The 23835-nt window shown below is 36.3% G+C and overlaps 1 protein-coding gene across 1 annotated transcript in view; it reads left to right on the forward strand.

The window, feature by feature from the left end:
* DPH6 (diphthamine biosynthesis 6) overlaps nt 1–21110 on the forward strand; it is a 175955-nt gene extending 154845 nt beyond the window's left edge. The window contains exons 7-9 of the mRNA XM_044230901.1: nt 11756–11850; nt 19078–19165; nt 20479–21110. Of these exons, the coding sequence (XP_044086836.1) occupies nt 11756–11850; nt 19078–19165; nt 20479–20532 (237 nt within the window). The 3' untranslated portion in view covers nt 20533–21110. The remainder of the gene's footprint in view (nt 1–11755; nt 11851–19077; nt 19166–20478) is intronic.
* The last annotated feature ends 2725 nt before the right edge of the window (nt 21111–23835 follow it).

A 23835-nucleotide genomic window follows, 5' to 3' on the forward strand; every position in this document is an offset into this window, starting at 1 on the left:
TCAGTATTTCAAGCATTCAGGTTGATTGAACCATTACAGAAATAGAGAAATGAGGAGGGAGAAATAGTTATGAGAAGAAAATCAAGAACTTTGTTTTATTCATTTTAAATTTAAGACAAGGCTCAGAAGTAAAACACTCAGTAAGAATTTTGAGTGGGGACTAATAGATAGAAGAGAGGTTGGTGGCTAGGGTTTTTGCTTTGAGAACCATATGCACAGAAGTAAGACATACAGTAGTGATCATAATCCTCAAAGAAGGGAGTACATAGATAAAAGAACAGAAAGCCCAAGGGAAGGGCAAATCTAATAGAGAAAAAATGCCACGTGTTGAGTGTTTTCCTGTGCAGTAGGGACTGAGTTAAAGGCTTTGCATGTATCATTTATCTGTTTGAACAGTCACAACATGCCCAAAACGGTAGGTATTACCTAGGAAAATGGAAATCCATAGAAGTTAAGTAATTCATTCCAGGTCCCTTGTGTAATAAGTGTCAGAGTCAGGGTATGAACCTAGATCTATCTATCCCTGGTTTCCATTTTGCTGAAACTACTCTCTGTTCATGAATTTCATCTATCTTTTTCACTAAACCCTTTAATATTTTTATATATAATTATATATAATTTATATATTATTCATAATATAAATATATAATATATAAATAGCATAAAATATATATAAATTATATATTAAATATAGAAATATATAGATATGGAGGTAAAATGATGTATGAATATATAAATTGAAATATATATGTATTTATAATACAAATATAAAATATGAATTATATATTTATAATATTTTAATATTTACAGTAGTTACATTATAGTCTTTGCCTACGGAGTTCAGTATTTGATTAATGTTAGATCTGTTTCTATTTTTGTTTTTCTTTTGATTATAAGTCACAGTTTTCACTTTTTGACGTCTTTTTTTAAAATGTATTTTGTGGTAGATACTCAATAAAAAAAGAACAGGAGAGACTAAAGTAATTAATATTTACCCCCCAAAAGCCACATCCCTTCCTCTGTCTGACAGATAGTCTAGGGTGTTTATTCTGTTAATTCCCAGTTGAGCTGGGTCTGACCTGAGTTGCATTTTGTTTACCACTTGTTTCAAATGCTTTCATTTATCAGGGCTTGCGATCTATGCTTCGGTGAGTCTAGATATCTCTGTCTCTGTCTCTCACTCTTCTTCCTCCCATCCCCTCTTCTTCCTCTCCCCCCCTTCCCTCTCTCCTTTCTTTCCTCCCTCCCTCTCCCCCTGCTTTACTGTCCTGCCACAGGTGCTTTGTGCCTTTTCACAGGCTTATTGCTCTAAGCCTCTCCTTACCTTCCTCCTGACCTTCCAAGCCTTGGAAAAAAATCTTAGTCTTCCTCCCTGTCTCCAGCCTTTGGCACAATGAAAGCTCACATGTCAGTGCACCTGGTTAAGGCCTTTAGGAAAGAATTGGCAAGCTATGGGAAAGAACTGGTAGGCTATACAGACTCCCCAGGTCTCCTCAGGACTCTAATAAGCCATCACAAATGTCCACAGATGGTCCTGTATTCAGCTCCTTTCTACACGCACTGATAGAAATCCCTCGTCTGTGGAAGTATGCTGTTTGCCCATTGAGAAGGTGGCTGTTGATGTTTACTCACCTAGAAAAGGTTCACCTTGATCTGGAATTTAGTCCATCCAGACTTCTTTGCATTCTCAGCTCTCCGTATGTAAAACAAAAAAGCATGATTTTGTAACTTGTTTAGCATATTTTTGCTGTTATGGTGAGAATAACTATCTACTTCTGCTTTTTACATACTAACTGAAACTGTTCAATATATTTTAATCATTAATGAATATTAGATCTCAGTGAAGAAATAGACAATGTGAAAAATATTTGTTTTTTACTTTTCAATATAGTTTGCTGTTTTATGTACTTAAATTATGAAAAGAATCATGACAATTCAGTGAGAAACTAAACTTTAGAAAAACTGTTACCTATTTAGCATTTTCAATGACAATAAGACTGATGGAGAAATTTATCAAAGGGAATTGTAAAACTGTATTGGGAATGATTGTTAGCATCTAATAATGGCAATTTTGAGTTGAAGCAAAACACAGACCTGAGACAGATTAGAAATAAAGTTGCAACTTTCTGTGAACAGTGTAAGTATTAGGAACACACACTTAACAGGCTTTATGAAACTAAATGGAATATTTTGTACCCAAAACATGTTTCTGGAATGTGCATGTCTAGATTCTCCCACTTCCTAATCTGACCCTTTCTATAACGGGCATACATCGTGCTTTTGTGCTGCAAGGATGTCAATTTCTAAGAGAATAGTAGGTCTTCGCAGAAGATTCATTACAGAAAGTGGTTGACTAGCATGGGTTTTGCTTCTTCAGAAGCTTTTTGCAGAACATCAAAGGGTCTTGAAGCTGGCCAAAAGTAAGCCAATAAAGAAGGATTTTTCTCTGAGGACTTAGGTCTGTTAGAACTTGAAGCTAGTAGAGTTTAGAGTGGCTGCAAAAGACATCCTAAGGATTCACAGACTACTTCTTGGTTCATCAGCTATAGAAACCACTGAGCTCTTTATTCAGATTTCTTGACCTAGAATCTGTATTCATGCTAATGAATCAGTAAATGAAAGGGAGGAGAGATTGTGTGTGTCATTTATAGAAGCAACATCACTGTTTCATTATTGTTTGGTGTTGAAATACAAGGTGTATATATTTGATAAGCTTTAAAAGACCAGGGGTGTTGTCTTGTTTACTTTCAGATCTTCCTCATCCCACACAAACTGCCTAATAATCATTGTTCAATAAATACTGGTTGAAGAAGTGATATGAATTAATATTATGGAAATATTTTGTGTGAACTGAAAATATCACTGGATACATACAAATTTTAGATTTCCGAGTACTGACAGTCTTTTTTTTTAATTTTTAAATTAACATATAATGTATTATTAGCCCCAGGGGTACAGGTCTGTGAATCATCAGACTTACACACTTCCCAACACTCACCATAGCACATACATTACCCAATGTCCATAACCCAACCACCCTTTCCCTACCCCTCCTCCCCCCAGCAACCCTCAGTTTCTTTTATGAGATTAAGAGTTTCATGGTTTATCTCCTTCCTGATCCTGTCTTATTTCATTTTTTCCTTCCCTACCCTCCAAACCCCCCACTTTGCCTCTCAACTTCCTCATATCAGGGAAATCATATGATAATTGTTTTTCTCCGACAGACTTATTTCGCTCAGCATAATACCCTCTAGTCCAATCCACATTGTTGCAAATGGCAAGATTTTTGATGACTACATAGTATTCCATTGTATGTATATGCCACATCTTCTTTATCCATTCATCTGTTGATGGACATTTAGGTTCTTTCCATAGTTTGGCTATTATGGACATTGCTGCTATAAACATTTGGGTGCACGTGCCCCTTCGGATCACTACATTTGTATCTTTAGGGTAAATACCCAGTAGAGTGATTGCTGGATCATAGGGTAGCTCTATTTTCAACTTTTCGAGGAATCTTCATGCTGTTTTCCAGAGTGGCTGCACCAGCCTGCATTCCCACCAACAATGTAGGAGTGTTCTCCTTTCTTTGCATCCTCCATAGCATCTGCCGTTTCCTGACTTGTTAATTTTAGCCACTCTAACTGGCATGATGTGGTATCTCACTTTGGTTTTGATTTGTATTTTCCTGATGCCGAGTGATGTGGAGCACTTTTCCATGTGTCTGTTGGCCATCCGGATGTCCTCTTTGCAGAAATGTCTGTTCCTGTCCTCTGCCCATTTCTTGATCGGATTATTTGTTCTTTGGGTGTTGAGTTTGATAAGTTCTTTACAGATTTTGGATACTAGCCCTTTATCTGATATGTTGTTTGCAAATATCTTCTCCCATTCTGTCAGTTGTCTTTTGGTTTTGTTAACTGTGTTTCCTTTGCTGTGCAAAAGCCTTTGATCTTGATGAAGTCCCGATAGTTCATTTTTGCCCTTGCTTCCCTTGACGATGTTCCTAGGAAGAAGTTGCTGTGGCTGAGATCGAAGAGATTGTTGCTTGTGTTCTCCTCAAGGATTTTGATGGATTCCTTTCTCACGTTGAGTTCCTTCATCCATTTTGAGTCCATTTTCGTGTGTGGTGTAAGGAAACGGTCCAGTTTCATTTTTCTGCATGTGGCTGTCCAATTTTACCTACACCATTTGTTGAAGAGGCTGTCTTTATTCCATTGGACATTCTTTCCTGCTTTGTCAAAGATTAGTTGACCATAGAGTTGAGGGTCTATTTCTGGGTACTCTGTTCTGTTCCACTGATCTATGTGTCTGTTTTTATGCCAGTATCATACTGTCTTGATGATACAGCTTTGTAATAGAACTTGAAGTCTGGAATTGTGATGCCACCAATTTGGCTTTCTTTTTCAACATTCCAGTGGCTATTCGAGGTCTTTTCTGATTCCCTATAAATTTTAGGATTATTTGTTCCATTTCTTTGAAAAAAATTGATGGTATTTGGTAGGGATTTCATTAAATGTGTAGATTGCTTTAGGTAGCATAGACATTTTCACAATATTTGTTCTTCCAATCCATGAGCATGGAACATTTTTCCATTTCTTTGTTTCTTCCTCAATTTCTTTCATGAGTACTTTATAGTTTTCTGAATACAGATTCCTAGGTATCTTATGGTTTTGGGTGCAATTGTAAATGGGATTGACTCCTTAATTTCTCTTTCTTCTCTCTTGTTCTTGGTGTATAGAAATGCAACCAATTTCTGCACATTGATTTTATATCCTGACACTTTACTGAATTCCTTGTACAAGTTCTAGCAGATTTGGAGTGGAGTCTTTTAGGTTTTCCACATAAGGTATCATATCATCTGCAAAGAGTGATAGTTTGACTTCTTCTTTGTCAATTTGGATGCCTTTAATTTCTTTTTGTTGTCTGATTGCTGAGGCTAGGACTTCTAGTACTATGTTGAATAGCAATGGTGATAATGGACATCCTTGCCATGTTCCTGACCTTAGCAGAAGAGCTCTGAGTTTTTCTCCATTGAGAATGTTATTTGTGGTGGGTTTTTCATAGATGGCTTTGATGATATTGAGGTATGTGCCCTCTATCCCTACACTTTGAAGAGTTTTGATCAAGAAAGGATGCTGTACTTTGTCAAATGCTTTTTCAGCATCTATTCAGAGTATCATATGGTTCTTGTTCGTTCTTTTATTAATGTATTGTATCACGTTGATTGATTTGCGGATGCTGAACCAACCTTGCAGTCCTGGAATAAATCCCATTTGGTCGTGGTGAGTAATCCTTTAAATATACTGTTGGATCCTATTGGCTAGTATCTTGGTGAGAATTTTCACATCTGTGTTCATCAAGGATATTGGTCTGTAATTCTCTTTTTTGATGGGGTCTTTATCTGGTTTTGGGATCAAAGTAATGCTGGCCTCATAAAATGAGTTTGGAAGTTTTCCTTCCATTTCTATTTTTTTGAATAGTTTTAGGAGAATCAGAATCAATTCTTCTTTAAATGTTTGGTAGAATTCCCCTGGGAAGCCATCTGGCCCTGAGCTCTTGTTTGTTGGGAGCTTTTTGATGACTGCTTAAATCTCCTTACTGGATAGGGGTCTGTTCAGGTTTTCTGTTTCATTCTGGTTCAGTTGTGGTATTTTATATGTCTCTGGGAATGCATCCATTTCTTCGAGATTGTCAAAATGCTGGCATATAGTTGCTCATAATATGTTCTTATAATACAAAATAGTTTGTATTTCTTGGTGTTAGTTGTGATCTCTCCCCTTTCATTCATGATTTTATTAATTTGGGTTCTTCCTCTTTCCTTTCTATAAGTCTGGCCAGGGGGTTATCAATCTTATTAATTCTTTCAAAGAACTAACTCCTAGTTTCATTGATTTGTTCTATTGTTTTTTGTTCTTTGTGGGTTGGGTTTTTTGTTTTTTGTTTTGTTTTTGTTTGGTTTTGGTTTCTATTTCATTGATTTCTGCTCTGATCTTTATGATTTCTCCTGCTGGGTTTAGGCTTTCTTTGTTGTTCTTTCTCCAGCTCCTTTAGGTGTAGGGTTACGTTGTGTGTTTGAGACCTTTCTTGTTTCTTGAGAAAGGCTTGTATCGCTATATATTTTCCTCTCAGGACTCCTTTGCTCTGTCCCACAGATTTTGAACAGTTGTGTTTTCATTATCATTTGTTTCCATGAATTTTTCCAAGTCTTCTTTAATTTCCTGGTTCATTCTTTAGTAGGATGCTCTTTAGCCTTCATGTATTTGGGTTCTTTCCAAATTTCCTCTTGTGATTGAGTTCTAGCTTCAGAGCAAGCATTGTGGTCTCAGAATATGCAGGGAATGTTCCCAGTCTTTTGGTACCAGTTGTGACCTGATTTGTGCCCCAGGATGTGATCTATTCTGGAGAATGTTCCATGTGCACTAGAGAAGAATGTGAATTCTGTTGCTTTGGGATGGAATGTTCTGAATGTATCTGTGATATCCATCTGGTGCAGTGTGTCATTTAAGGCCTTTATTTCCTTGTTGATCTTTTGCTTGGATGATCTGTCCATTTCAGTGAGAGGAGTGTTAAAGTCCCCTACTATTATTGTATTATTGTTGATGTGTTTCTTTGATTTTGTTATTAATTGGATTATATAGCTGGCTTCTCCCATGTTAGGAGCATAGATATTTAAAACTGTTAGATCTTCTTGTTGGACAGACCCTTTGAGTATGATAGTGTTCTTCCTCATCTCTTATTATAGTCTTTGGCTTAAAATCTAATTGATCTGTTCTAAGGATTGCCATCCCAGCTTTCTCTTGATGTCCGTTAGCATGATAAATTGTTTTCCACCCCCTCATTTTAAATCTGGAGGTGTCTTTGGGTCTAAAATGAGTTTCTTGTAGACAGCATATTGATGGGTTTTATATTTTTATCTATTCTGATACCCTTTGTCTTTTGATTGGGGCATTTAGCCCATTTATATTCAAGGTAACCAGTGAGAGATATGAATTTAATGCCATTGTATTGCCTGTAAGGTGACTGTTACAGTATATTGTCTCTGATCCTTTCTGGTCTACTTCTTTTAGGCTCTCTCTTTGCTTAAAAGACCCCTTTCAATATTACCTGTAGAGCTGGTGTGGTGTTTACAAACTCTTTTACTTTTTGTTTGTCCTGGAAGCTTTTTATCTCTCCTTCTATTTTCAGTGATAACCTAGCTGGATATAGTATTCTTGGCTGCATGTTTTTCTCATTTAGTGCTCTGAATATATCATGCTAGTTCTTTCTGGCCTGCCAGGTCTCTGTGGATAAGTCTGCTGCCAATCTAATATTTTCACCAGTGTATGTTACAGACTTCTTGTCCCGGGCTGCTTTCATGATTTTCTCTCTGTCACTAAGACTTGCAAATTTTACTATTAGGTGACGGGGTGTGGCCCTATTCTTACTGATTTTGAGGGGGGTTCTCTGTGCCTCCTGGATTTTGATGCTTGTTCCCTTTGCCATCTTAGGGAAATCTCTACAGTAATTCTCCCCAGTATACCTTCTGCTCCCCTCTCTCTTTCTTCTTCTTCTGGAATCCCAATTATTCTAATATTATTTCATCTTATGGTATCACTTATCTCTCAAATTCTCCCCTCGTGCTCCAGTAGTTGTTGTCTCTCTTTTGCTCAGCTTCTTTATTCTCCATCATTTGGTCTTCTATATCACTCATTCTCTCTTCTGCCTCATTTGTCCTAGCAGTAAGAGCCTCTGCTTTTTTTAAAAAAAATTTTTTTTATGATTTTATTTATTTATCGGAGAGAGAGACAGAAAGGGTATATATGCAGAGGGAAAGGGAGAAGCAGGCTCCCTGCCAAGCAGGGAGCCTGATGTGGGGCTCGATCCCGGGACACTGGTATCATGACCTGGGCTGAAGGTAGATGCTTAACAACTGAGCCACCCAAGCACCCCAAGAGCCTCATTTTTTATTGTACCCCATTAATAGCTTTTTTTATTTCAGCTTGGTTAGATATTAGTTCTTTTATTTCTCCAGAAAGGGCTTCTATTTCGCCAGATAGGGTTTCTCTAATATCTCCCATGCCTTTTTCGAGCCCAGCTAGTACCCTAAGAATCATCATTCTGAACTCTAGATCTGACATATTACCAACGTCCCTATTGATTAGGTCCCTAGTCTTCAGTACTGCCTCTTGTTCCTTTTTTTGTGGTGAGTTTTTCCTCCTTGTTATTTTATCCAGATAAGAATATATGAATGACAGAATAAAATACTAAAGAGGTGGCAAAGGCCCCAGAAAAAAGTGCAGTAACCAAATCAGAAGAGACCTCAAATCGTGGGAGAAGAAAGGGGGTAAAAAGTTAAAAAAAAAAAGAAGAAAGAAAGAAAGAAAAAAATATATATTAATATATATTTTAGATTGATGAAGAGAACAGAGCCACCCACTTGATTTTGGGTATATTTTGGTCTCTTAGAAGAAACTACCTCCCAAAATTTTAAAGAAAGAAAAACTTATATCTATAAAAAAAATAAGGATCATCCCAATGAAGTAATGGAATATGACTATAAGGATGAAAATTTTAAAAAAGAATTCTAAAAAAGGAGTTGACAAAATAAGTTAGTTGGGAAAAGAAAGAAAAAGAAAGTGGAGATAATTCGCTGAGGCTGGAGACTAGAACAAACCCTGTGCTAAATTTAGGGTATATTTTGATCTATTAGAAGAAGTTGTATGCCAAAATTTTTAGGAGAAAAACCCCTATGTATATACAAAATATTAAGTTAGATACAATCAAGGATAAAATATGACTATAATAATAAAGGTTCAAAAAGGTTTTTTTTTAAGGTATTGTTAAGATAAACTAGTTAAAAAAAAACATTAAAAGAGGAAAGAGTAAAAGTTAAAAGATTAGAATAAGAAAAAAATAAAATTAAAAAAATTGAATTAACTTTGCAGGACTAAGGAATCATGAGAGAAAACCGTGAATTCCATGCTTGCTTTCTCCTCTGGAATTCTGCAGTTCTCCTTGATCAGTGAGCTTGGTCTTGGCTGGACTTCTTGCTGATCTTCTGGGGGAGGGGCCTGTTGTAGTGATCTCAAGGGTCTTTGCCTGAGGCATAATTGTGCTGCCCTTGCCAGGGTTCGGGCTAAGTAATCAACTCTGGTTCGCTCTTGGAAGCTTTTGTTCCCTGAACGGTTTCCGTAGAGCTCTGAAGGATGTGAATATGAATGGTGGCCTCCCAGTGTCCCGTTCAGAGTTACTGAGAACTCGGAGCTCCACTCCTCAGTGCACCCTCGGAGAAAAGCACTCAATCATTCCCTTCTCACTGGTCTCCAGGCACGTTCCAAGATAACTCAGCCTGTGGCCTGTGACTGAGTGCTTCTATCTCTGGCACACAGCCCTGTTTGGAATCTCCAAACCCAGCAGATCCCTGCCACTCTTGAGGGGGAGGTCTCCCTGGGTCTGCCACTTGTAGGGTCCCTGCTCAAAGAGCAGTGGCCCAACTGTGCCACAGATAACAGTTTAACTGTTACTGCAGCTCACTCCTCTGCTCTGTCTCTGTAACTGGCTTCCCCACTCTAATACCTGTGAACTCTGCTATACTCAGATACCCCCGATCCTTCTGTGACTCTGCAGGACCCGAGACCACGATGTCCCCATGAGGGCTCCACCCTCGCTTAGCCTCTTGAGCAATGTCCCTCAGTGGTGTAGACTTCTAAAAGTTCTGATTTTGTGCCCTGTTGCTCCACTGCTTGCTGGGAACCGGCCCCTCCCCCCGCAGTCTATCTTCCCTTCCCTTTGGATTCACTTCTCCGCAGGTCCTCTTTTTCCAAAAGTGGCCAATTTTCTGTGGCTAGAATTGCTGCTTTTCTTCTCTTCAATATCCTGTTGGATTTGTAGATGTTCGGAATGTTTTGATAACTATCTAGCTGAACTTCTGCTACCTGATGTCATCTCAGCCTGCTACTCCTCCACCATCTTGACTCCTCCTTCTGGCAGTCTTTTTATAATGAGAGTATGTTCGTTTAAATAGCAGCTTACATTATTTTTACTAGAGACTAATAGAACTACTTCACTAACTACTTCACTAGGATAACAGCCATGCCAACTTTAATTTAAAAATCCAGTTATTCTTTGGTGGTAGATTATAGAAATTATGCAAAGCTTAAGTAAAGAATTTTCTGATGAAAGGAAGCTAATAATTGATAAGGTATACTCCCTCATAAGAAGACTGACCATAAAGGTGAGATCAGAAGGTTCATTTGATGGAAAGTTCCTGGAATGGGAAAACCAGTAAACGGGATATCAGCAAAAAAGAGGACAGATCCTAGCTACAGAATGAGGAAACATCCCTGAAACCCATATCCTGTTATTATTTCTACATTTTGATTGCAGAGCAGACATTAATTTAATTTGATTTAATATAGTAAAGTAACCTGTTCTTGTTATCTGCTCCTACAAGGACCAACTGCCATAATTCTGTCTCACTGCTTCTCTACTTCATGACTCAAGGTGAAAATTTCTGCTTTGCTCTTGTGAACTCATATAGAAAATGCCACCCAGCTTTCTTTCCCTCACTTTCCTTACTGTTTGGCTTTAAAGTGTCATTCACATTACTGCTGATCCTTGAAAAGAGCAGTAGAATTCACACAGATCCATGTTTTAAGTCCCTATGGGCATATAGTCAAGAGTTTAAATATAATGACTTCAGAATTACAGCATGGCTACAAAAATAACCAGAGAAATAAATGTGTAACTATTCAAATAAAACTGAAGACTTGTGCCATACTGCCAGCACTGGCAGTAGCAGGCAGCATCAGTGGAGTCACTCTTCCTTTGGGCAATGAGGACTTTGGACTAGGGAGAGGCTATAAGCAGGGAAAGCTATGAAATTCAGAGTGAAGAAGATGGAACATAGTAATAAAGCCTCAACACAGGAACAGGAAGATTCTCTGACACAGTCAGTGAGAGTGTTCCCTGAGTCCAGCCATACATGGACCAAATGGGAAATGATTTTACTCTCAGTCTTGGGATTATTTAAGTAATATAACTTCTATTTAGTGCAAATCACAGGATGTTTGTTGTTTCTTTGCATGCCTGTTTTTTTAATTTCAGGTTTAATTAGATAACATGATAAGCTATCCCAACCTTTCTTGGTGTTAGACCTTCCTAAGACTTGTCCACAGCCTTGGAACTTGCATTAGTTCTTAGTACCTTTGGAACTTCGCTAATTATAACCTCAAGCATAATGACCATGTGTGTGACCCCCTTTTGTTCACAGGCCAAAGGAAAGGCCTTCCATTGCTTTCTATGTGTCTCCAAGAAATGCTCTAAACACACCCTATTTCCCCCCATTCACATATAGGTCAAAAGGCAAAGGGGAATCACAGTTCCGCTGCATATAGTCTCATTTACTACTATATGACTAGGTACCTTTTCTCCTTAGTCTTCTTTGAATCTAAAGCTAATGTCATTCCTAAAATTTATGGTAATCTCTAAGTTTTCTCGTTATATGTAAAATGTTGACCTTTACATCTTTATATAGGGATTTGGGGATTACTAAAACTCCTGTGCTTTTATGATAACATTTTTCAGATGGCTTTAAACACATTTTAAGTTGAAATACAAAGTTATTTTCCTGTAGCTTGTGATCCTTTTTTGGAATTAAAGTTTCTTGCATGGATTTTTTTTTTTTTTTTAGGAAAAAATAATATTAGTTAAATGAGTGTTTTTGCTGCCTAATTTTGAGTTTCCTTTTTTGTTGTTGTTATGCTCTTACTTTCAGCTTTCTAAGAAGTATGGAGTCCATGTTTGTGGAGAAGGAGGAGAGTATGAAACATTCACTTTGGATTGCCCTCTATTTAAGAAGAAAATAATTGTGTAAGATATCATTTCAGCATTTCTTCCCTTTCTTTAAATTTAAGTGATGGAAACAACTTAACATTAAGCTTGAGGCAACTTTTGTTGGGAGAAATAGAACGTGTCCTCCAAGTTCACAAACACTCAATTTGTTTAATACCAGTGAAGTCGTCTGAATACCTAAATCAATACCTGACAAGACGAGGCCTTCATAGAAGGCTATAAACTTTTTAGATATTGCACTTTCGTTTACTTGCTGATTATGCCCTGCAGTAAAACTGGTACCTACACACTGACACTTTTATCCTTTCATGAAGTGTGAATTGCCTGTATTATTTATCTTTCATTACAGCTACATTTGATAAACTGCCACATCAGTAGCCTGTGGGTTCCATTAACTCCATCCTCTTTTTCCTCTTTCTTGGCTTTTACAACTTGGAATAGTAATGCTAAACATTTCTCTTTTTATTATTTGGGGTTATTTTTACATATAAACTTTGTTTTTGAGTGAATTCAGTTTTTGGCAAGCACTGTGATTTCTTTGCCATAGATTGTTAAAATTAGTGTAGTGAAAAACAAGAACTTCCTTTTTTTTTTTTTTGCAGTATGTTAACGTTGTTATCTATACTCTAATTTGTGTTCCTCTTCTCCTATGCTAAGAGAGCACTTGATCTGCTTTTTCTAAGCTCTTATTCTTGGGAAGGATTGGCAGAATTATGCTCGACTTCAGGAACCACATCTGATGAAAGACTGGCATCCTATTTCGAGTGGACAACTTCAACATGTTCACCACTAAGGGGTGATTTCTTTGTACATAATAATGAGTGAAGGAGTGATCTAAGAATATTAAAATGGAATGCCTGGGTGGCTCAGTCGTTTAGTGTCTGTCTTAAGCTCAGGTCGTGATCCTAGGATCATGGGATTGAGTCCTGCATCAGGCTCCTTGCTCGGCTAGGTGCCTGCTTCTCCCTCTGCCCACCTCCTGTTTGTGTTCTCTTGCTCTCTCATTCTCTCCCTGACAAATAAAATTTAAAAAAAAAAAGAGAGAGAGAGAGAGAGAAATAAAATTAAGATAACTCTATGTGAATTTTCTAAAAAATACGTTTATTGGGACACCTGGGTGGCTAAGTGGGTTAAGCCTCTGCCTTCTGCTCAGGTCATGATCCCAGAGTCCTGGGATCGAGCCCCACATTGGGCTCTCTGCTCTGCGGGGAGCCTGCTTCCTCCTCTCTCTCTGCCTGCCTCTCTGCCTGCCTGTGATCTCTGTCAAATAAATAAATAAATTTTTTTTAAAAATACGTTTATTCTAATGAAACATGGCCAAGACATTTTCATTATCGTATATGTAATATTCATCCACTCTTACTTTCATGTTTTTCTAACTTCTTTTCCATTAATAATCATTGACAGAATTTATTTCACAAATATTTATCAAGTACCTATTATGTCTAAAGCATTCTACTGGGCACTGTTGATGTTCAAAGATAGCTTCTGCCTTCAGAGGTTGAGTGGAAGACACATCTATGTACAATTAAGATACAAGATGATAAGGGATAAAAGTTATAAGTTCATATGTAGAGACCATTCTTCTGGCTACTGTGATCACAAAATAATTCATGAATGAAATGTACATTAGGTCTTACTTCCAGAAGAAAATACCGTTCTATTATTCAAGTAGAGTATTCGCATGTGCAGGTGACATATAGTATAATGGGGGAACTTACAGTATATTTACTTATTAATATGAGACTAAATTTGTAAAAAAAAAAAAGACATGCTAAGGAGAAAATGCCAAAGAATACAATTTTTCCCATTTATTTGACAACTTGAGGTTCTAAAACTCTTTAGAACCTAGAATTATAAGAGATGTACTGCTTTACACTATATAAGCAGAAGAAGGTCCGCTTATTATAGTGCTTTAGACCTGAAAACTGAAACTATTGTAGACTTCATTTGTAGACAAGGGAACCTAAGCCTGGCCAAGACAATGCCATGGGAGAAATCAGTCATGCTATTTTTAGAGACGGATGTCAGGGGAGGTATATTTAAACTCTTAGTGCTGAAATGTTTAGTTCAATTGAATAATCATTTATTGAGGTGAATTGTATGGGTGGAACTCTGCAAGCTACTGCTCTGCTCTGTAGAAGTTTTTCTCATAACAGGAGAGACAGGTGTCAACTACATAAGTGCTAATATATACAGGTGTGTATCTTGAGAGCACAGAGGAAGCACTGTCTTTTCATTCCTGCTCATTTATCAGTTCATCACTCATCTAATTCTGATGCTTAAACATATTCTGTGCTTCTTTCTTCATAGGCTATGCCTCACCTTATCTTCATAACTTTTTTATTTGATGCCTTTTCTCTAGCTTGCCTTCCCATTTTTCTCCTCTTTGCCAAATCCTTCTTTTTTTTTCTTTTTAATTGAAATATAGTTGACACACGATGCTACATTATGTTACTTTCAGGTGTACAACCTAGCAATTCAACAAGTCTATAAGTGCTGCTCTGCCCATCACAAGTATGGCCACCCTCTGTCACCATACAGCACTACTACTACAGTACCACTGACTATCTTTCCTATGCTGTAAAGTCCTTCCATTTTTAAAAGCTTCTGTTGCCATCCCTTCTAGTGCTTGTTCTCATTCCTAAACTCTTAGAACACATAGTTGTCACTGATAAGTGTTTGTTAAATATTGTTGAATTAATCAGTCATTTATTGTTTTTAAAATTTTATCCCATTTCCACTTACTTCTATGTGTTCCTTTTTAGGTTGTAATTGGAGGTGATAGGTTGGAACATATCCTAGTTTGTGGAAAAAGCATGTCACCTATTAGATATAAAATCTTTCCTCCACTTTAAAATAGAAAATGTCATCATCATACCTACCTGATAAGCACTAAATGTGATACTGGGAGTGAATATACATTGCACATTCTAAAACTGTATGTAAATGAAAGTTACTTTATTTTTTTTTTTATTAAAAGATTTTATTTATTTATTTGACAGAGAGAGATCACAAGTAGGCAGAGAGGCAGGCAGAGAGAGAGTCTCCCTACTGAGCAGAGAGCCCGATACGGGACTCCATCCCAGGACCCTGAGATCATGACCCGAGCTGAAGGCAGCAGCTTAACCCACTGAGCCACCCAGGCGCCCCTGAAAGTTACTTTATTTAGAGATGATACAACTAAAAGATAAGTTCTTATAACTGTCTGTTAAAAACTGACTATTAATAATACTGGATCTGGTAACTTTGAATTCATTCTTGGACAAATTAACATTTCCCCTGTTCTGTGGTCTGCCACAATTGGCATAAAGCTAATTGATTATTAGGAATCCCATTTCAAATGTCTGATTGAAATTGTTTTGATGAAAAAGAGATCACCTCTAAGGGGAGAAAAAATAAACTTTTACCTGCAAAATGACTTGATTATTATTAGGGCTTTTTTTTTTCCTTCATAAACACAGATTGAATCGAAGTAATTTAGAGAAATTGGGGTGGTTCTAGAAGTTTACTATAAGATACATTTTGTCCCAATTAACATTTTTTAAAATCTTGCAGGAAAGACTGATGTAGCAGTCTTTGTCTGGAAGTAATTTAAAAATTTTCTCAAGGAGCATTTTACAATTCACTTTTCATGTCAATTAATATGTGATTACTCACTTTTAGATAGAGATTTTTAGTTCAGAGAGTGAAGGGTTTTTTTCTGAGAGGCCTTGAGGAAAACAATTACAGCTTAACCTTTCTGAAAGGAGGATAATAGTGGGGCAATTGAAGGTCCTCAAATAAAGAGCCTACTTTTTTATTACTTCTTACTTTAAAATACATGTGTGTATTTATCAGACATAAGAACAGAACTCTTAATGTTGTATTAATGAAAGTGATTTTCTTCTATTAATGAACATATTTTCAAAATGTCAGTATTCAGTACATCCCCATCTTTCATTTGCATTATTAATATTAATACACTAATAAAGTTGCTACACATGGGATGGATGAAGGGAGGGGGGGAAGGAAGGAAATACTAAATTCTGTGGTTAAAACACTTTGTACTCATTTTTCCCACCTACTCCTATTTTCTACCCACTCAAGGCATAATTCAGCACAGGGCATCACAATGTGGCATTTAGCAGTGGGGATGAATCAAGTACTTACCTACCTTCTGACATCTATCCTGTATTATGTGGGATTTATTTAAACTTACAAACTATTTTCCTTATATTTAAATGTTTATTTTTTTTTTAAAGATTTTATTTATTTATTTATTTGAGAGAGAGAGACAGTGAGAGAGAGCATGAGCGAGGAGAAGGTCAGAGAGCGAAGCAGACTCCCCATGGAGCTGGGAGCCCGATGTGGGACTCGATCCCGGGACTCCAGGATCACACCCTGAGCCGAAGGCAGTCGTCCAACCAACTGAGCCACCCAGGCGTTTAGACCTATTAAGTGTTATCTTTATTATGCTAGAAGATAGCATATGGTACATTGGTGTGTGTGCATGTATATATATGTACATGTATACATGCAATGTACACATATGAGAAGGTATCTATTCATGAAAAGATAGGTAATTTTAAAAATCAGTGTGGGTTTATGAGAATTCAGTAGTATGTAATGTGAAGATAATTAACAAAATTTCAACTATAATCATTTATTGAACAAAAGTCTGATGAAATACCAGACAGTGTACTCTGTACTGAGCCAAGAGGGGTGGGGTGGGGGAAGTCACACAAAGGTGATCAAAACTTCTCTGTAGAAGTTTTTTTTTCTCTAAGAAGAAAGATGAGCATACAAACACATAATTGTAATGTAGTGGATGTGCAATGAAAGGCCTGTGAACACATACAAAAGCACATAAAAGAAGACAAGTAAGGACTATTAGAAAATGTCAAGGAAGGCTTCACAGAAATGTTACTGAAGATGTCTATGAGGACAAGTGTGAGTCCACAGGGAATATCTGTATATGTTATTCTCTCAGAGGAATGATTGGAACAAAGACCATGGCTGTCTGAAGAGACAATGTCAGGTTTTTTTTGTTCTGAAGTGAGGGGATAGGGCCTGACCTCACACCATGAGAACCTGGCCTGACTCAGCTGTCCTTTTGAAGTTGTACCTAGGGGTAGGCCTAATGGAACAGTGAAAGGAAACATGGGCTAGCCCCCGAGGCTACCAAGAAGCCTTGGTTGTATAAGAAGTAGTGCCCAGACTGACTATTTGTATTAACAGGGAAAGGGGAGGAGAACACCAACTGGAAAGCATTTTTGCTGTGGCACAATTGGTCTTAATTTTCTGGGTCACTCTAAGGACATTTCAACAGTTCCTACTCTAGGTTTCAGAGAAATCCGTGAAGTAGAAACCAAAGATCCTTGAAAGCTGAGTTTCAGTTGAGTGTCTGAAAGGGAGAAGAAGAGCAATAGTGGCATTATTCTGTTTGAAACTAAAAACTGTTCATTTGAGATCTAGTCTCTTCCAGTTGTTTGACTTTGTATAAGTGAATGAAATGATGTTAGTCAACAAAAGATTACGGGTTTAATAGAAACCGTAAAAATCATATTCTTCTCTATTTAGTGCTTAGAATATTCTATATTTTCTCTGGATAACCATCTTTATTCAGAATGCAGTAATTACGTTAATTAAATGAGCTATTTGCTGTCAACCTTCAGTTTCGAGTGCAGATAACTGGCATGAGAAGGGAGGGCCCAAAACCCTTTCTACTGACATAGCATTGGTTCTGGGTTAATTATAGTTTTGGTTCACTCCATTGTCAAGGATATCAAAACCAAGCTGCCTAGATTAGGCATAATTGAGGTTCAGAGTCAGTTTCCAAGGCTGAGATCAGGAACAGGGAGATTGAAATTTAATGTAAGAGTAAGGTTGTGCATAGGAATTGGAATCTGCATCTGATCGATGATCTAAGATATGACCAGAACAAGCAGTTTTGGGATAAGTAGGAAAAACAAGATTAGGGCTAACAAGCCAGGGGGGCAGGTGTGAGAAAGCAAGCCAGCCTCTTTACTTTCTCTTTCTCCTCTTCATTATACCAAAGACATCTTTTGGTTGATGTGCCTGTGAAAGCAGGTTATATCTTTCTGTCAGGATCCTGACTGTTTAATAATTCTGTTTCTTTTATAACATAAGTTGCTTTCCTTGTAATGTCACTGAAGCCCTTTTTAATGTTATTTTTTTGTAAGCATTAACAAGAGGCATATTTGATATTAAAGGTTCATGAATAGTAGCTGACTCTTTTAATCACCATATTTTTTTTTCTCTATCTCTGATCTTTCAAAGGGGAAAGTAAACAGATTTTGTCCATGAAAATTTAATATTCTGGAGCCAAGTATTTTGAGGTTCCTTTTATTGCCACTAAATAACTTTACATTATAAAAGTTTACTCAAAAATATCTTACATTAGTGACAAAGTCAAATAAAGTTAACAATTTGTTTTGCTATCCTACAAAGGTTAAAATGCTAACAATGTATTAATATAAATAATGGAACTAGTTCCCAAGGCATTAAAGAGATACGGAGAAATTCTATTTTTAAAATTTAGTTGAAATGCAAAACACTATTGCTTTCTTAATAAACAACAATAAAAAATAATTAGTTATTAGAACTTCACACATAATCTTAGTTATTCATATGCGCTTTACAGGGTATCTTTGATAAAAGTTCAGTTAATTTACATGTATCCATATGGTGCCAGCAAGCAGTTCATACCATTTTACCTGAATGTGGTAATTACTATGTCAGACAATCAATTTTAATAGCAATGATATTGCAGTGTGAAGAGTTCACCTAGAGCTTAAAACCGTCACCAGTACTGCTTTTGTGAAGGATAATTGAGATTTTGTGTGAAACACTGAATGAATTACCTCTTGAAAATGAAAGGAATAATGAAGATAAAGTGCTATTGTTTAATGGTTAGCCCCTACCAAGCAAATTTGTGAAAATGAAATTGAATAGGAATTTTAAGTCTTTAAACTGTTCAGAGAGCTTTGAGTGAACCTGAAAGTTGAACTATGTCATTATAAAGACAAAAGCGTCTTTACTTTTTCTTGTAAATTTAGTATCCTCCATCCTTTTCCCAATAAAATATTGAATTCTTAAAAATAGATGTTAATCACTACATATTGTTTACCAGTGGAAATAAATACAAAAGTAGGATTTGGGGTCTCTTCTAGTCACTAGCAGAGAACAATTTGCCACAATTTACGTAGTAAATAAACACATTATAAAATTTTTATGTTTTAGGGATTCATCAGAAGTGGTCACACATTCAGCTGATGCATTTGCACCTGTTGCTTATCTACGCTTTTTGGAATTGCACTTGGAGGACAAGGCAAGTAAATAAGATTCACTTTCCCAGTGATTTCAAGAGAAAATTGGGGTATATGCATTGGCTCTGTATCTATAATGCTATAACAACAGATAAAAGGTTAAAAAAAAAAAGTCATTTTATCATTAATGATTTTTTTCCAGATCCTCAGTCAGTAACTAAAAATTTTGCAAATTTTTATGGTTTTGAGAACTCAAATTACTTAGGTAATGCTTAAGAAATTACATTTCTGAAGGGCTTGCAACTCACTTAAAAAGGGAATCATATATACATTAACCAATGAGAAGACAGGACAGTATACAACCAAATATTAGATCACCTGGTAAAATAAAAATTGCTTCATTGTACATAAGCATGAGGGGAAAGGTTTGAGAATGAATTGGAGTTTCATTATACAAAGTTTAGGAGTGGAAGAAAAGAAAAAATAAATGCTTTTCCAAAAATACCCAAGAAAACAGAAGTACAAATGAAAGATGGAAAGTGAAGCAAAAGTGATAAAGAGTTTTATTTTAAATACGTTGATTGTCAAGGTATAGCAGAATGTCAGTTTAAGGATGTCTTGTGGAATAAGTAGAGATCTGGATTAGACCCTTTGATTAAGGGGTCTTCTCCTTACTGGGTGTTGTAAGTGATGAAACACTGAATTCTACTGAAACCGATATTGCACTGTATGTTAACTAACTAGAATTAAATAAAAAAATTTTTAAAGTCTGCCACTTGAAATATAAAGGATTGGAAGAAGTTTTCTGCATCTTTAGTGTTCTATCACCAAGTCTTGAGGCTATTTATGATAGAGAATCTGAAGAATCAAGAGAGTTTAATGAAGATTGGCAAAGGAAGGAAAAGAATGGTAACCAGAAATTAGGATGAAAGAGTTTCTCTAGGAAGAATATAATTATCAGTGTCTAGCAAAATTAAGATAGAAAGTAAGTCAAAAGCTGGTAATCCTCGAGAAAGTAAAGCTGTACTGTTCAAACATCCTTCATATCCAGGGAAAGGAACCTCTTACTTTCTCGGTCTCTGCTGCTATTGCTGCCACGTGCACACACACAAAATATAAACTGTTGAATTTTTTGTTTTGCTTTTTGGGGTTTTTTTTGAGGAAACTTATTTTGTTTAGACATATCAGCCATTATATGTGCAGCTTTACCTAAATAGCTCATTGTTCACCTTGTTGTTTTAGTATTTCATTTGTTCACAGTCCATTTGCCCTCTCAAAGAAAAGAATGTTATTTCTTTAAGGTGGAATATTCACTGACACTAAATAAATATGGTGCATTTTCTTTCTTCTTCTTTTTTTTTTTTTCTTTTTTTAGGTGTCCACAGTACCTGACAACTACAGAACATCTAATTATATATATAATTCTTGAAGAACATTTTGAACATTGTTTACTAAGCTGCCATTTCTATATGAAAAAAACTACATAACATTTTCTCAACTATTATATCGAGCTCATTCTCTGCATTTTTTATTAGAAATATATATCTTTATCAGAAGAAGTTAATAGGAACATTGATGATTGGGGAAATGTGAAAGTCTCATTCATTATCATTGGTGACTTCCTCAGGATTCACTTTCTCTGACTTTAGTTACCATGTCCTATCCATGACCTGTACATAATATGTGGTCTTTTTTCCCCTTTTACTTCATCTCCAACTCTCATTTCTGTAACATTTATTTTCTTTCATCCCATTGTTTTATTTTTCTCCTTTTCTCTTTCCTGCTTTCATTTCTGCCAGTTGTCTAATGATGCAGAGCATTTGAAAATCAGAATGAAAAGGAAGTTTACTTAGCCAATCAAGTTTATTCTACTGGATATTACTGACATGACTTGTCATTTTTTGTTTCGATATAGTATTCATTTTATCAACAGTATTGGACAATCAGGAAGAATATCATGAGGTCTGAGTATTTTATAACAATAAATAATGCAATTTTTATATCCAATGGGAAGAAGTCTTTTCAACAAATGGTGTTTGGGAAACTGGATAGCAACATGCAAACAAATGCAACTGGACCACTTTCTTACACCATACACAAAAATAAATTCATAGGGGAATGGAGGGAAAAAAATGAAACAAGATGAAACCAGAGAGGGAGACAAACCATAAGAGACTTTATCTCGGGAAACAAACTGAGGGTTGCTGGAGGGAAGAGGAGTGGGAGGGATGGGGTAGCTGGCTGATGGACATTGGGGAGGGTATGTGCCATGGTGAGGAAAAAAAAAAATAAAAAGAAAATTAATTAATTAATTAATTCAAAAAAGATTGAAGACCTAAATGTGGGACCTGAAACCACAGAAATTCTAGATGAAAACAAGGGCAATAACCTCTTTGACATCAGACATGGCAACTTCTTTCTAGGTAAAAGCTCCTAAGGCAAGGGAAATAAAAGCAAAAATAAACTACTGGTACTTCATCAAAATAAAAAGCTTCTACACAGCAAACGGAACAATCAACAAAACTAAAAGACAACCTAAGAATAGGAGAAGATCTTTGCAAATGACATATCTGATAAAGGGTTAGTGTCTGAAATACATAAAGAACTTAGAAAATTCAATACCCAGAAAACAAATAATCCAGTTAAAAAATGGGCAGAAAACATGGACAGATGTTTCTCCAAAGAAGATGTAGAGATGGCCAACAGACACATGAAAAAATGCTCAACATCACTCATAAACAGGGAGATGCAAATCAAAACTACAATGAGATATCATCTCATACCTGTCAGAATGACTGAAATAGCAGGTGTTGGTGAGGATGTGGAGAAAGGGGAACTTTCAATGTTGCAATGTTGGTGGGAATGCAAACTAGTGCAGCCACTCTAGAAAACAGAAAACAGGTTCCCCAACAAGTTAAAAATAGAACTACCCTATAATCCAGCAATTGCACCACTGGATATTTACCCAAAGAATACAAAAATACTAATTCAATGGGATACATGCACCCCTGTGTTTATAGGAGCATTACTTACAATAGCCAACTTCTAAAAAAAAAAACAAAACCCACAATATTTTGGTATTATCTGTGCTGACTTTAGACAACTTTATTTTGAATAGACTTAATTTTTTACAACAATTTTGGATCCACGGAAAAATTGAGCAGAAGGAACAGAGAGTTGCCATATGCCCCCAGCCCTCACACATGCATAGCCTTCCCTGCTATCAACATCTGGCACCAGAGTAGTACATTTATTACAATCAATGAACCCACAAACAATGAATGACACATCTTTATCACTCAAAGTACATAGTTTACATTATGGTTTACTCTTAATATTGCATACTCTATGGGTTTGAACAAATGTATAGTGACATATATCCACCATTATGGCATCATACAAAGTAGTTTCACTGCCCTGGAAATTGTCAGTGCTCTGCCTGTTCATCCTTTCTTTTCCCTCTTACCCCTGGTAACCAATGACCTTGTTACTGTCTCTATAGTTTTACCTTTTCCAGAGTGTCATATAATTGCAGTCGGGTAATGTGTAGCCATGCCCTTTTCACACTGGCTTTTTTCACCTAGGAGATATGCATTCAACTTCCTCCATGTATTTTCACGAGTTTTAAGTGTTGAGAATTCCATTGTCTGGATGTACCACAGTTTACTTCTCATTCACCTACCGAAGAACATCTTGGTTACTTCTAAGTTTTGGCAGTTATAAGTAGAGCTGCAATAAATATCCATGTGCAGGTTTTCATCCTCAACTCCCTTGGGTAAACACCAAGGAGTGTGATTGCCAGATTGTACGGTTAAGAATATGTTTAGTTTTGTAAGAAACCACCAAACTGTCCTCCAGTGTGACTGTACAATTTTATATTCCCACTGTCAATAAATGAGAATTCCTGTTGCTCTGCATCTTCATCAGCTTTCAATATTGTCAATATTTTGGACTTTTTCCATTCTAATAGGTGTGCAGCATTATCTTGTTTTAATTTGTGTTTTCCTGATGACATTTGATGTGGAACATCTTTTCATATGCTTTATTTGCCCATTCCCATATCTTTGGTGAAGTGTCTGTTCAGCTCTTGGCTCATTTTTTAATTGAGTTGTTTGCTTTCTTATTACTGTGTTTTAAGAGCTAGTTGTGTATTTTGGATAGTAGTTCTTTATCAGCTATATCTTTTGCAGATATTTTCTCCCAGTCTACAGCTGTCTTCTCATTTCCTTGGTACTGTCCTTTATGAAGCAGAAGTTTTAATTTTAATGAATTATTATTTCATTCATATATCATACCTTTATCTATTGTATCTAAAAAGTGATCCTCAAACCAAAGATCTTCTAGATTTTCTTTTATGTTATTTTCTAGGTGTTTTATAGTTTTACATTTTAATTTGAGGCTGTGTTCCATTTTGAGTTAATTTTTATAAGGAAGTATAAGGATTATGTCTGGATTCATTTTTTTATATGTGGAAGTATAGCTGTTCTGTTACCATTTGTTGAAAAGACTATCTTTTCTCCATTATTTCCCTTGCTCCTTTGCCAAAGATCAGTTAACTATATTTGTGTGGATCTATTTCTGGACTCTCAGTTCTGTTGCTCTGTTTATCTCTTTTTTTACCAATACCACAATGCCTTAATTAATAACTTAATAGTTGTCTTGAAGTCAGTAATGTCAGCCTCCTGATTATTCTTTTCCTTCAATATTTTGTTGACTATTCTAAGTCTTTCCA

Source organism: Neovison vison, chromosome 13 (genome assembly GCF_020171115.1).
Source record: "Neovison vison isolate M4711 chromosome 13, ASM_NN_V1, whole genome shotgun sequence".
NCBI classification, from domain to species: Eukaryota; Metazoa; Chordata; class Mammalia; order Carnivora; family Mustelidae; genus Neogale; species Neogale vison.